This window comes from Gorilla gorilla, chromosome 12, assembly GCF_029281585.2.
Source record: "Gorilla gorilla gorilla isolate KB3781 chromosome 12, NHGRI_mGorGor1-v2.1_pri, whole genome shotgun sequence".
Lineage (NCBI taxonomy): Eukaryota > Metazoa > Chordata > Mammalia > Primates > Hominidae > Gorilla > Gorilla gorilla.
Genome location: NC_073236.2, coordinates 110672793 through 110685713, shown reverse-complemented (window position 1 = coordinate 110685713; position 12921 = coordinate 110672793). Strand labels below are relative to the sequence as shown.

The 12921-nt window shown below is 50.7% G+C and overlaps 1 protein-coding gene across 1 annotated transcript in view; it reads right to left on the bottom strand.

Annotated features, from left to right (window-relative positions):
* ALK (ALK receptor tyrosine kinase) overlaps positions 1-12921 on the bottom strand; it is a 738088-nt gene that overhangs the window by 36659 nt on the left and 688508 nt on the right. The window contains exons 13-16 of the mRNA XM_019021235.4: positions 11777-11927; positions 5681-5812; positions 4421-4565; positions 1008-1190 (exon numbers count right to left, since the gene is read on the bottom strand). Coding sequence (XP_018876780.4) covers positions 1008-1190; positions 4421-4565; positions 5681-5812; positions 11777-11927 — 611 coding nt within the window. The remainder of the gene's footprint in view (positions 1-1007; positions 1191-4420; positions 4566-5680; positions 5813-11776; positions 11928-12921) is intronic.

Here is a 12921-nt window from a genome sequence, read left to right as displayed (position 1 = left end):
CCCCTCAGGTCCAGGCCAGCTCCCACTCTGCCGGGGGCCCACTAAGAAGTGGTTAATGTGAGCAAGAGTCCAAAAAGTTCTAGTCTTTCCAGGCTGGGATATGCCCATGGTGCCTCTCCCAGGACTGGTCAGGATGGTAGCACTGAAGAGTTGCTCTCCAGCCCCATTGGGTCAGGGTTGGGGTGTGGCGGGCTGTGCGGATTGCGGGAGATGAGCCCCTGTGCCCTGAGGCTCCCGTCCCTCCTTTCATCTGGGGCTGGGCTATCTTTGGGCTCCCCCCTCGGGCTCCTCCCACCCACCCGGCTTGGAAAAGAAGAGCATGTGGTTAACACAAGCATCTTACACACAGCGTCAAAGCAAAACACAGACATGAACACCACAGAGCATGCATGCATTCGTCCTAATCTGTGGGGAGTGGGGAGCCATTGTCTCCCAGCCTCTCAGCTTCAGAAGGCTGTGCTGACTGTGCTCTGAAGCCCAGACGAGGCAGCTGGGGTCAATGGGCAGCTGCTTGCTGAAGGGCTGGGCTAAGCCTGCCTGCAGTTGCCCTCGGGAATAGCTCCCATCAGCAGGCACAGCGGCGCCTTTCAGGAAGCTGGTGGGCTGGGGTAGGGAGCAGGAGTAAGGAGTCCATGAAACCACAAACCAGCCCCTTCAGGAGCTGGCTTGGCCAGGCCATCCAAGGGAGGCTGGGGGAGTCCTTATGGGTGACTCAGAGACTAGTCTGGAAAGCCAAAGCCTCTTTATCATAGACTTTGGGGGAGATCAAGAATCACATGGGATCTTGATGCTGTTGCTGAGGAAGCCTGGAGGCAGGATGCTGGCTCGAAAGCCAGCACCCTGCCTCTGGCTGGTCCAGGCAGGTCAAGAGGGAGGCGTGCAGTCACATCACAGTCCACACTTGGGCAGGCCAGGGGAGGGCAGGGGAGGGCGGGGCAGGGCAGGGAGGTGAGGAGCCTAGGACTAAGCGGGGAGGGAGTGACACCTTGAACACAAATCATCTTTACCTATATATCCTCCGCCTCCTCCACCTGAGGAGCACCCCCCTCCACCCCCTCCGAAACCCCCTCTTGTCTCCCACCCCCACTTCTTCATGGCCTGGGGGCAGGAATGTCCTCCGGTGGCACCCTCCTGCAAAGATTTTCCGGCCCAGAGCAAGGAAGTGTTATCATTCCAGCCACCTCCACCACCTGCGGGAAGAGATAGGGAACCTGCGTGAGGATGCTGGCCAGAGAAGCAGGATGCAGGATGCCTTGGAGGGCACCCGCACCAGCTCCAGCTCCCGGGGCCCATCTTCAGTGGGGCCTGGGGGCTTCAGATCCACACTAGGAAAACCAGCAGGCTGCTTGCCCTAGGAGACCTGTTTGGCCACAGCTGAGTACACCCAGATGAGAGCGTGCCTTGTACCCCTGCTTCCTGCCAGTACTCTCTGGCTCAAAAGCAGGGGCTGTGCTTGGTTAAGGATGGGGGGAGGTGGGCAGACAGGCAGCATGGCGACCAAACTCGTTCCTCTATCTTCTCTTCATGTCAGCCAAGCCCCCTAGCACTGGACCTTCGTTTCATTAACTGCCTCCCGTCCTAACAAGAAAAGGGACTCACCAGTCTTTGAGCAGCCACATGTCAAAACCTTGCACTAAAGTTCCTTGCAGGAATCCTGGACTAGGCTGACCAGAGAGCTCATTGCTGTCTGTGAAACCCTGGGGAAGAACGCCCCGTTCTGAGCCCGTGTTTCCTCACCTGTGGCTGGGGGATAATAAGACCCACCTGAAGGGGTTGATGCTCAGCTCAAAGGAGACAGTGAGTGTACGAAATGCTCCACAAACTGCCAGGGGTGGGGAGTGTCAGGGGCTCGAGAGGCAGAACGCACGCGTGCAGACAGCCTCACACCTCGGCTCAGCCTGCTTAGAGGTTCTCCAGGGCCAGGCGCTCAGGAACTGCTCCAAGGTCAGGAGCAGAAGCCCTGGTCGGTGGACGATACCCTGGCAACAAAGGCAGCCTCAGGGCTGTGCTTCCCAATGCCTGGGGCTGCTTTGGGCTCTTGCAAAGGAAGCTATCTACAGAGCTGAGGTTGAATGTAGGCATGGGTTGACCACAAGAAATCTCTTCTGCTAACCTTTGAGATTCTAGGATATCCCCTATGCCTGCTGTTCCATAGGACATTTGAACAGACATCTACAGTTGTCCCTCAGTATCTGTGGAGGTTCCAGGATCCCTCCATTACACCAAAATAAATGTCCCTTTATATAAAGTGGCATAGTATTTGCACATTCTCCTATAAAAAAATCATCTCTAGATTACATATAATACCCAATACAGGGTAAATCCTATGTAATAGTTATTGTATTGTTTAGGGAATAAGTCTGTACATGTTCAGTAAAGACACAATCATCCTTTTTTTTTTTTTTTTTTGAGTATTTTTGATCTGTGGTTGGTTGAATCCCACGAACGCAGAACTGATGGATAGGAAAGGGTGGAGGTATTCTAAAAACCCTAAAACCCTTTCTGCTACAGCAGATGGTGCATGCTGGGGACCTGGAAATTGATGGTGGAAGGCAGAAAGAGCAGTGTGTGTGTCTGCCGGAACCCTACGGGTGAACCGGCCTGGCAGGGTTTCTGGAAGCACTTGTGGCCGAGATTCCTTGGGACCCAGAGGGACCTGTAGGTGGGATGACTGTCTTGCTAGAAAGAGGAAGCCAGGTTTTGAAAATGAAGCTGAGGTCAGGAACAAGCTTGAATCTAGAATGGGGACAAGCAGAGCTGAGGCGAGGCCATCAGGCAAGCTGGGGGGACTTTGTTAGCCATGAAACCTGCAGGGATGGGTGTTGAGCTTGGGTTTGTTTCGCTGTCCTCCCTTCTGCTCTCAGGGGAGGGTGTGGGCCTGTCAAGGCTGTTGTCATGTGGCAGAGAGAAGGCCCCTTAGGCGCGTTAGGGGCCAGAAGTTGGCGCTGGTGTTTGTGCACAGCTGTGAGCAAGTGCGTAATAAATAAATCAGAACGAGATGGGCGGAGACCATGCGCTGTGCTTTCATCCTGCTCAGCCCCTAGCTGAGGAGGTTTCTGACCCCATACCCATCCTGCAGCCTTCGAGCAAATGTGTGGAAAGGAAAATAACCCATATCAAAATCGGAACAACGGTGTTTTAAAAATACGAATTGAGTCTGGCCAGGCGTGGTGGCTCACGCCTGTAATCCCAGCACTTTGGGAGGCCGAGGCAGGTGGGTCACCTGAGGTCAGGAGATTGAGACCAGCCTGGCCAACATGGAGAAACCACGTCTCTACTAAAAATACAAAAATTAGCTGGGTGTGGTGGCGTGTGCCTGTAATCCCAGCTACTCGGGAGGCTGAGGCAGGAGAATCGCTTGAACCTGCGAGTCAGAGGTGGCAGTGAGCCGAGACCATGCCACTGCACTCCAGCCTGGTGACAGAGTGAGACTCCGTCTCAAAAAAAAAAAAAAAAAAAAAAGTCTCCATCACTAAACAGCTCGGCCATGTTGAGAAAAAAAAAGTCATCATGCCTTGGTGAGCCCATTGGCTCTCCTGTAAAACAGGAATGGTATCTGCCTGGAAACCTGCAGGTTGTTTTGACAGCACATGTGCAACAGAGGCAGAGGTGCTTCAGGGTTTCTCGGGTGCTGGGCCTCGGTACTGCAAACGTCACTGGAGAACCTCAGGGTGGACCCATGACTGTTTCTACTCTTCTATTTCTAGCCATCTCTCAATTGAGAGACAGTTTGCACATTTGTTTTAATTAATCCCAAATCTTAAATGCCTTCTAAGATCCTCCCACAGTCTGATTGTGTGGAAAAGAAAATACAGAAAGGAATTGCATTTTCTGTCTTTAGGGGTGGCTGACTTTAGAGGAATTGGGGAATTGACACTCTCTTCTCTGCTTGTCTCGCATTTCTGTGCTTTTGGCTCCCACTAATGAGGGAAGAGAGCTCAGCCGTGGAGAGTCAAGAAGGAGATTTTCCAGTGGGGATATGCTTGGGTCTGGCAGCTCAGGGCCTGGAAGTCTGTACCATGGGGGTCTAGGAGGCCTGACATTGCCCAGACTTTTTTCACCTGCTCACATCCTAACTGGGGGGACCATCTGCCCCTGGAGCGAGAAGGAATCTCAGGGGGAGGCTCTTAACAATTGCATGTTGGTAAAACCCAGGGAGGGCCAGCTGGCTGATTGACGGCTGCTCCCTGCCTCACTTTCTCAGTGACCTTCTACAAGTCCAAGCTCCAGGTCAGCAAGACGGCCTGCAGGGCTCCCAGGGTGCTGCCTGCCCTCCCTCCCTGGATGTCGGTACCAATATTCAGAGCTCCTAGCATCCCAGGTGCCAGTGACTAAGATGCCCTCAGGCATGCGATGGCATCGGGGCCCAGCTGAAGGCCTGGGAGAGGTTCTGAGAGAGGGCACGCTTGCAGCGCTTTACCTGCGGCTCCGGAATTGCCGTTTAGCCCTAGAACCGAGGAGTTATTCTCCAGTCTCTCTGGGTGGAACGTGTCTGTCTTGGCCCCGTAGGCCCTGCCGCCACCTCCGGCTGCAATGATCAGGGGCACCGGCACTCCATCCTTCATCTGACCAGGGGAGACATTCAGACATTGAGAAACTGAGCTGTGCTTCCCCCTGGAGCCCCCAAGCTCTGGTAAATTCAACCTGACTGAGGGTTTGCTGTTTTGGGGTGACCTGGTGACCTCTCAGTGGTCTGAAGTGGTTTGCAGGCTCTGAACCCTTGTTACAATAGCCCATTGGCTCCGCCAGCTTCTCTATCAGTCAGGGTTCAACCAGAGAAGCAAGACCTATATACCAAGAGTAAAATATATATACTAGGAGGTGGGGGTTGATCTTAGAGGCTGCTTCCTCTACTTCCTCTAGCCCCTTTCCTGAAGCTCCTTAGACTGGCCTCAGAGGTCTGGATGCTGGTGATTAGAAGCAGGTCTCTCTATGCTCTCTCTCCCGCATTCTTAGGGGTCTCTGGCTCTGACCCCCAAAGATTCAAGATTAAGCCCTCAGCATCACAGTCCTGTGGGAGGACCTAGCAGGTGGCCTCTGTCTTCAGTTTCTGGCCTGGCTGTGATGATGTCAGAAAAGTCCACCTTAGGACAGAGAGCTGGTCCAGGAGGGCACAGTGGGACTCTCTGAAAGTAGGATGGCAAAGGCTGTGCATGGTGAAATTGGGCTGATGTATCAGTAAGAGAAGGGTCTACCCTTTCCTGGACAGACAGACTCTATATCTCTCTGGATCTCAGTCTGCTCATCTTTATTTTTTAATTCTTTTATTGGTTTTAGAGACAGGGTCTTGCTCTATTGCTCAAGCTGAAGTTCAATGGCGTGATGACAGCTCATTGTAGCCTTCAACTCCTGGGTTCAAACGATCCTCCTGCCTCAGCCTCCCAAGTAGCTAGGACTACAGGTGCAAGCCACCAAAACTGGCTAATTTTTAAATTTTTTTTGGTAGAGACAACGTTTTGCTATGTTGCCCAAGCTGATCATGAATTCCTGACCTCAAGCGATCCTCCTGCCTTGGCCTCCCAAAATACTAGGATGACAGGAATGAGCCACTGTACCTGGCCCTGCTCATCTTTACACGGGGATAAGAGCATCTGAGGTGTTTCTATCCCAGGGCTGTCATGAGGCTCTGACATCGCAGATGCACAGGAACCTGGTGGAAATCGGGCAGCACACACCATACCTTAAATACGTAGGTGGCTCCACCCCCTCCTCCTCCGCCTCCTGCCCACTCATGCACGCTTCTGTTCACACGGATTTCTTCTTCTATCACATTGTTCTCTCCAATGCAGACTTTCTGGATTAACTGGTTTGTCTGTAGAAACAAAAAGCACGTTAGGTTTGTGGCCAAACCAGAGTTCTCCACTTTGCAGCAGACAGAACTTCTATGCTTAAAAACAGGATCTGATTCTCTCTCAAAAAACTTACAGTTGAGTTGAGGCAGAAAAATATACCAATAACTGTCACTCTGGGCAGTGTTAGGGAAGGACCACAAGGATAGCTTAGACAGAAAATGCTAGGAGAAACTGGGAGAGAGAGAGCAAGGTTTTATTGCTGTGAGGACTGCTTGTAGGAGGCGGCTTTTAGTTGAGCCTTGAAGGATAGGGAGTTTTTTGTTTGTTTGTTTGTTTTTGTTTTTTTCACAGAGAGTGGGGCAAAGTTATGTCATTCCAAGAGCAGAGAGTGGCATGAGCCCAGAGGGAAGTGGGTGAGTGGGGTGCGTGTGGGAAAAGCACAAGGGTCTCTTTGGCCCAGAAGTCTATCAGGACAGAGAGATTGTCCAGGACCTGTTTCGATCCTGTGGGATGAAGAGATCCAAGAAAGAATGGGAAAGGTCCTATGTGGTGAGATGGGGCTGGAGGGAGCGTAAATTAGGTGGGTAGAGAGAATTAAACGGAACAGTGTGATCATGGCTAGAGGCCTTGAAGGCACTGCAAGGAGTGGACTTCATTCTCTATGAGAGCCGTTCTCTTACTGAGAGCCATCGAGGTTTTCTGAGAAGTCACAGTTCTGAAGCATCAGGAGGAGAGAAAAAAACCAGCAAGAGGCCAGACTCAAGTTTTATTCCCAGTTCTTCTCTGGGAAAATCAGTTCTCCCTTTTGGACATCTCATTCCTCCTAGCTAATGTTCCATTTTTTCCCTCCGGAATCCCTGGCACACCCCTCTGCTTGCCTTGTAGAGTGAGCCCTGCAATCAGGTAGTCTGGATTCTCCACCCACCCTGGGAAACTGCGACAGGGGCCCTCGATCTCTGATCCTCCAGTGTGGCTGGGAATGAAGACAACACAGGTTGTTGTGGCGTTTACTGAGGGTAGTACAAGTACTACCCTCAGGCATCTAGTGGAGCGCCTCACACATGGTGGGAACTGAGTAAATGGCTGCTGTTCTTATCTGTTTGTTTTTGCCATCTTACTCCGTGCAATGGCACGACCTTGGCCCACTGCAACTTCTGCCTCCCAAGCAGCTGAGACTACAGGTGCACACCACCATGCCCCGCTAATTTTTGTATTTTTAGTAGAGGAGGGATTTTGCCATGTTGGCCAGGCTGGCTTGAACGCCTGACCTCAGGTGATCCGCCTGCCTTGGCCTCCCAAAGTGCTGGGATTACAGGCGTGAGCCACCGTGCCCAGCCAGCTGCTGTTCTAATTTAGATTCACTTCTGGGCCCACATATGCTCCTGGTTGGGGCTCAGGTATTAGAGAGTCCCCAGGATTGTGCTGGAGATTTCTGTAACAGAATCCTGGAATCCCTGAAGAAGTAGGATGGTGCTTCAAAAACAGCCACGCCTGCTTGTCACCACAGCTCAGACGAATTCTTCAAACATCAGCCTGACCTTGGAGGAAAGTGACTTTTCTTTCACTTAATAGAAAAAAAAGCCAGTAAAACATCACTTTCCATCGATGCTGCTTCGTGACCAGCCAGTGGATGCAGCCATTCTTCTTGAGCCACTTCTTACGCTAAAGCGCTCAGGGGTGCCGGCAATGAGTACTACAGAAATTTCCAGATAAATAGCCGAGATGCAGTTTGTTTCATGGCATTTTGGATTTAACGATGGAAATAATTTGATATTTCTTAGAGTGGATCTAGTGTGGGTGGAAGGCTCTGAATTGCTATTGTAGAGAGCTGGCATTTCCCATATGTATGTGCAGCTATGTCCTGGCCTGGGGGGAGACTCCTGGGAGGAGACCCTGCTCACTGCCACCTGGCACAGGCGTGAGTTGCAGGGAATGTGCCCTGAGGGTTGGCCCTGGGGATGGGTCTGAGGGATGTGAGCTGTCAGCTGGGCAGAGCACAGGATTCAGGGTCCAATCTGGGTTCTTTCTTTTGAGACAGGGTCTCACTCTGTCACTCAGGCTGGAGTGCGGTGGCATGATCATAGCTCACTGTAGCCACGAACTCCTGGGCTCAAGTAATCATTCTGCCTTAGTCTCCAGAGTAGCTGGGACTACAGGCACAAGCTACCAGGCTCGACTTTTTTTTTTTTTTTAAGAAACAGGGTCTTGCTATGTTGCCCAGACTGGTCTCTGACTCCTGGCTTTAAGTAGTTCTCTTGCCTCAGCCGCCTGAGTAGCTGGGAGTACAGGTATGAAATACCATGCTCGACTAATTTTTGTATTTTTTTTTTTTATTTTTAGATACAGGGTCTTGCTGTGTTGCCCAGGCTAGTCACTAACTAAGCGATTCTCCTGACTCAGCCTTCTCAAAGTGTGGAGATTACGGGCGTGAGCCATCACACCCTGCTCAGTCTGGGTTCTTGACGGCTCTGTCAGAGATTTGCTGGGCTATACTTGGTGAGGCACCCCGCCTCCCTGGACTTGCCTCCTCACCTGGAGATGGAGGGGCTGCCCAGTCTGAACCAGTGGTGCTGAGAAGGTCCACCCCTTCGGCCTCTGCTCCATCTCCCCTCTTGGCTTGCGGGCAGCAGTGGGACCTCCACCCCTAGGTGATGCCCTCCCCTCATGAACAGATCCAGAGATTGCTGGGATGGGGAGGAGACAGCAGTGGGGCTTGAGGATGGGCTTTCCTGTAGTTAGAGCCAATTTATTTAACCAATATTTATTGAGTACCTACTTTGTGCCATCCCTGTTACAGGAACTTGGGATATATTGGTGAACAAAAGAAAGATCTTTTGTGATCCATGCTCATCCCCTGCACCCCTGCTTCTGATGTCTCCTTTAGATCAGGTGGGGGTGGGAAGTGGTCGAGGCTCTTGCTGGACCAGTAGCAGCATTTGGAGGAGCTGCTGCCCTTTCCTCACCTGACTTCCAGGACTCCCCATCCTCTTGCATCCTCTCCTACCTCCCTGGTTCCTCTTCTTTGTCCCGCTTTGCTGGTTCCTCTTCTTTTCCTGACCTCTAAATGTTGAGGGTCCCTTAAGCTCGGTCTTCACATTCTTCTCTATCTGTATTGCATCCTAGGCAATCTCATCCTGTCTCAACTTTATGCTAATTTCTCCAATATTTATATCCCCAGCCTGGAACTCTCTCCTGAACTCCAGCGGCCTGTCTCCCATCATCCACCTGTCTGCCTGTGGCTGTCTACCAGGCCTCTACAACTCAGCATGTCTGATATTGAACTCCTGATCTTGCCCCCAAATTTGCTCCTTCCACAGTGTTGCCTAACTCAGGTGATGGTAGCTCCCTTCTTCCAGTGGCTCAGGCACAATTTTTGGAGTCATCCTTGACTCTTTTCTTTCTCTTAATTTCTCATTCAGTCTGGCAGAAAATCCTTTTGGATTTGACTTTCAAATTACACCCAGAATTCAACCACTTTTCATCCCCTCCACTGTTACAATCCTAGTCTAAGCCATCATCATCTCTTGCCAGGATTAATGCCATAGCCCTTGAATTCATTGTCTTGACCCTTCCCTTGTGTCCATAGATTCTTCTATGGTAGATTCTTCACATTGCAGCCAGAGTGAGCTTTTTAATACACATACGACATTATGTCACCATTTGCCTCAAAACCCTCCTATGGCTCCAACATGCCTTAAAGTGGCCTGATCCAGCCCTATTACCTCTGCCTCATCTCTTACCTACCCTTCCTTTTGCTCCCTGTCCTCCAGCCCGAGTGTTCCTTGAGCATCGATGAACCTCTGGGACATGGCCTTTGCTGGGGTCACTGTTTCCCCAGATATTTCCCCCTCCCTCTCCTCAGATGTAAGTTCCTTGAGAGCAAAGATCTTTCTTTTGTTCACCAATATATTCCAAGTTCCTGTAACAGGGATGGCATTAAGTAGGTACTCAATAAATATTGGTTAAATAAATTTGAATGAATTGAGTGCTGTCTGGATTGTGGGCTGGCTCTTCACAATATTTGCCTTGCAGGGGATGGTAATGGTGGAATTTAACATTTAGAACAGACTTGGCTGCCTAGGGGACATTTGGAAGTGTCTGGAGGCTTTTGTGATTGTCATTTCTAGGGGCTGTTACTGGCACCAAGTGAGTAAAGGATAAGGATGCTGCTAAACATCCTGTAATACACGGGACAGACCCCCGCCCCTAGCCACAAAGAATTACCTGCTTCAAAATGCCCATAATGCCACTGTTGAGAAAGCCTGATTTAGACTCACGCCACCAGGCGAGGTTTGGGAGGCACTGGAGAAGCAAAGACGGAGGGCTGTGTATGTGCACATGTGCTGTGGTTGGGGGTGGGGAGGAGGATTCTAGCAGCTGGAGCCCATTTCCAGCACAGGAGCTCCAGTGTGGCCAGGTACATAGAAGGGCAACTCCCCGCTGCCCCCATAGATGTGCAGTTGAACCAGCAAAGCTGCCACATCCGGCAGTTTAATTATTTTTTATTTATTAATCTTTTTGCGACAGAGTTTTGCTCTGTTGCCCAGGCTGGAGTGCAGTGGTGTGATCTTGGCTCACTGCAACCTCTGCCTCCTGGGTTCAAGTGATTCTCATGCCTCAGCCTCCTGAGTAGCTGGGACTACAGGTGTGCGCCACCACACCTGGCTAATTTTTGTATTTTTAGTATATACATGGTTTCGCTGTGTTGGCCAGGCTGGTCTCGAACTTCTGACCTCAAGTGATCCTCCCGCTTTGGCCTTCCAACGTGCTGGGATTACAGGCTTGAACCACCGCACCCGGCCCCTGCAGTTTAATTCTTAGAGTCCACTTCATTATCTTGAGAACTGTGTCTAGACACCATTTTTTCTGCCTAGTGAGAACTGGAGATGGAGGTAGTGCCTGACAACCGCCATTTTTCCCCCTTTCCAAGTGCCTCCTCAGAGGTGGAGACGTGAAGCCACAGGGAAGACCAGTTACTCTCCCCACATGCCCCTGCTATGCCTTGCCCAACCAGCAGAGTGAGCTGCCCTCTGTCCCTGGCCCAGAATCGCCTCCTCCTGCCTGCTTGGGAACTTCCCGTGCATCCACAAAGTTTGAGAGCTAGTAGATTGATTAATAAAAATGATAAAGTGCAGCAACCCCGAGGAACAACTAGATTTCAATTGAATTTTTAAAAAAGACACGGTCCTGTGAAAAGACATAACTGATTACAGTCCAATCAAGTGAAAGTCCCTTGCAGAAGATAATGCAATCTTTCTGCTTAGATGAAGGAATTACATTAGCACTCAATAAATTCCTGTGAAAATTATAGCAGCCTGTAATTTAATGGCTTAATATATTATATTAGGTTGGAAAGTCCCAATTATAGTTGCTAAATAAAAGTTGGAGTTGAGACATTTTTTATGCAAAAGGTTGCACTTGCTAAGCTTACTCCTGTCGTTTCACCTTAACCCCAAAGGAGCAGAAGGGAAAAACTGAACTTTACTTTTCCTGCTTCCTCAGCTCCTAGCCCAGGGCCTGGCTCTTAGGAGCCCTGAATTTATTTGGTGGAAGTAAACTGCTTTCTCGGTAGCCCCTCTTCCCATATCTCTCTGCCAAGGATGCTCTCAAATAAGTTTCTGGAGAAGGAGCTGGGGGTCCTGGGTGCTAGAACATAGCTGCCTGCTTTGGCCCCTTTTCCCAAGCAAAAGCTGTGCTTCAGGTGAGGGAGGGTGGGGCCTGGCCCAACCAGGAGATTCACCCTGCAGGGTGCTGAGTTCCTGCTAGGATGGCCAGCTCTGCCAGGTCCTGCCTCCCCCTAGCACAGGCAAGAGGTGAACCACTGGGGTGCTGGGAGTTTGCAAGGCTGCTGTTTAATTACTCTTTGCTGTCTCATTCTCCTGGTATGAACTTCCAGGAGGAGGGTGTTGAGTGTTGGTGCCTCCAAGAGGCCTTCCCAGGGCCTGAGAGAGTGCAGATGAGAAACCCCTGCTCTGGGCACTTACACTGGGGCAGGCGTCCTCTCCCTGCTGCCCAACCAGGATGTACAGCATGTCATCCTTCTCCAGGTTGAAGATGCCCAGCACAGACACGCCGTGGGACCGCATCATGGTGTTCTTCCCGCCTTTCCCGCCAGCAGCCCCGTAGCCCGAGATGCTGCAATGGGACAAAGAACGTTGGCTCCCGCTGTGGTATGAAGACTGTCCCCCTTCCTGCCAACCCAGCAGCTTCCAGTGGGCTGAGCACATCGCTGTCGTGGTCTGAGGGTTCTCCCCCATATCAGTCCCTGGAGAAAGGGATTCTTCTCCCCCGCTTCAGGAAAGGACGGTCAAGTTTAGAGAGGGACAGGGAGTTGCCTCAGTCACAGAACTAAGAAGGTGAAAGCCTAGTAAAGGGTGCAAGAGAGAAAGAGAGGAAAAAGGCAGGGAGGAGGGAGGGAAGAAGGGAGAGAAGGAGGGGAGAGAGAGAGGGAAACAGCAGAGAGAGAGAGAGAGAGAGAGGAGACTATATGAATGTGGCATATTGGGGTGATGGCTTTCTGAATACCTAGGATTTCCTCATTATGGTTTTCTCTCCTTGTCCCAGATCAATGGACTCATGTGACCTTAGACAAGTAACTTCCCTATTCTTCATCTATACTATGGGGCTAATAAGTGAACTTGCCTCCTAGCCTACATGTGCTATGAGGATTAAAGAAATTAAGACATGTGGTCTTAGAATTGTGGCTGACATGTAATAAGCACTCAACAAGTATTAGTTAATTATTATTATTATTAATGATGGTAGTAGCCATAATTGACTTGGTACAAAGTTGTAAAGTCTCCCCATGGGGTCTGGAAACAAGGAGGTTCCTCACAGAATGACTGAGGAGAGCAGTGTATATGAGCCGACCATCTATTCCCATCTCACCGGTAACTCCTTCTGGAGAAATATGTGTACAAACAAACAACCCATCATGATGAAAATAAAAACAGAGTGTGGGGATGGGAGATGATTTCTGCTGCCTCTTAGGTTGCTGCAATGAAGTCAAGCAAGGATGGGGAAAAAAGAACTCTCTTCTGAACCATATCAGAAGAGCGGCATGTCTTGAAGACAGCTAATGCACCAGCTAACAAATGTGTCCCCAGGGACCAGCTGCCAGGGTATGGGA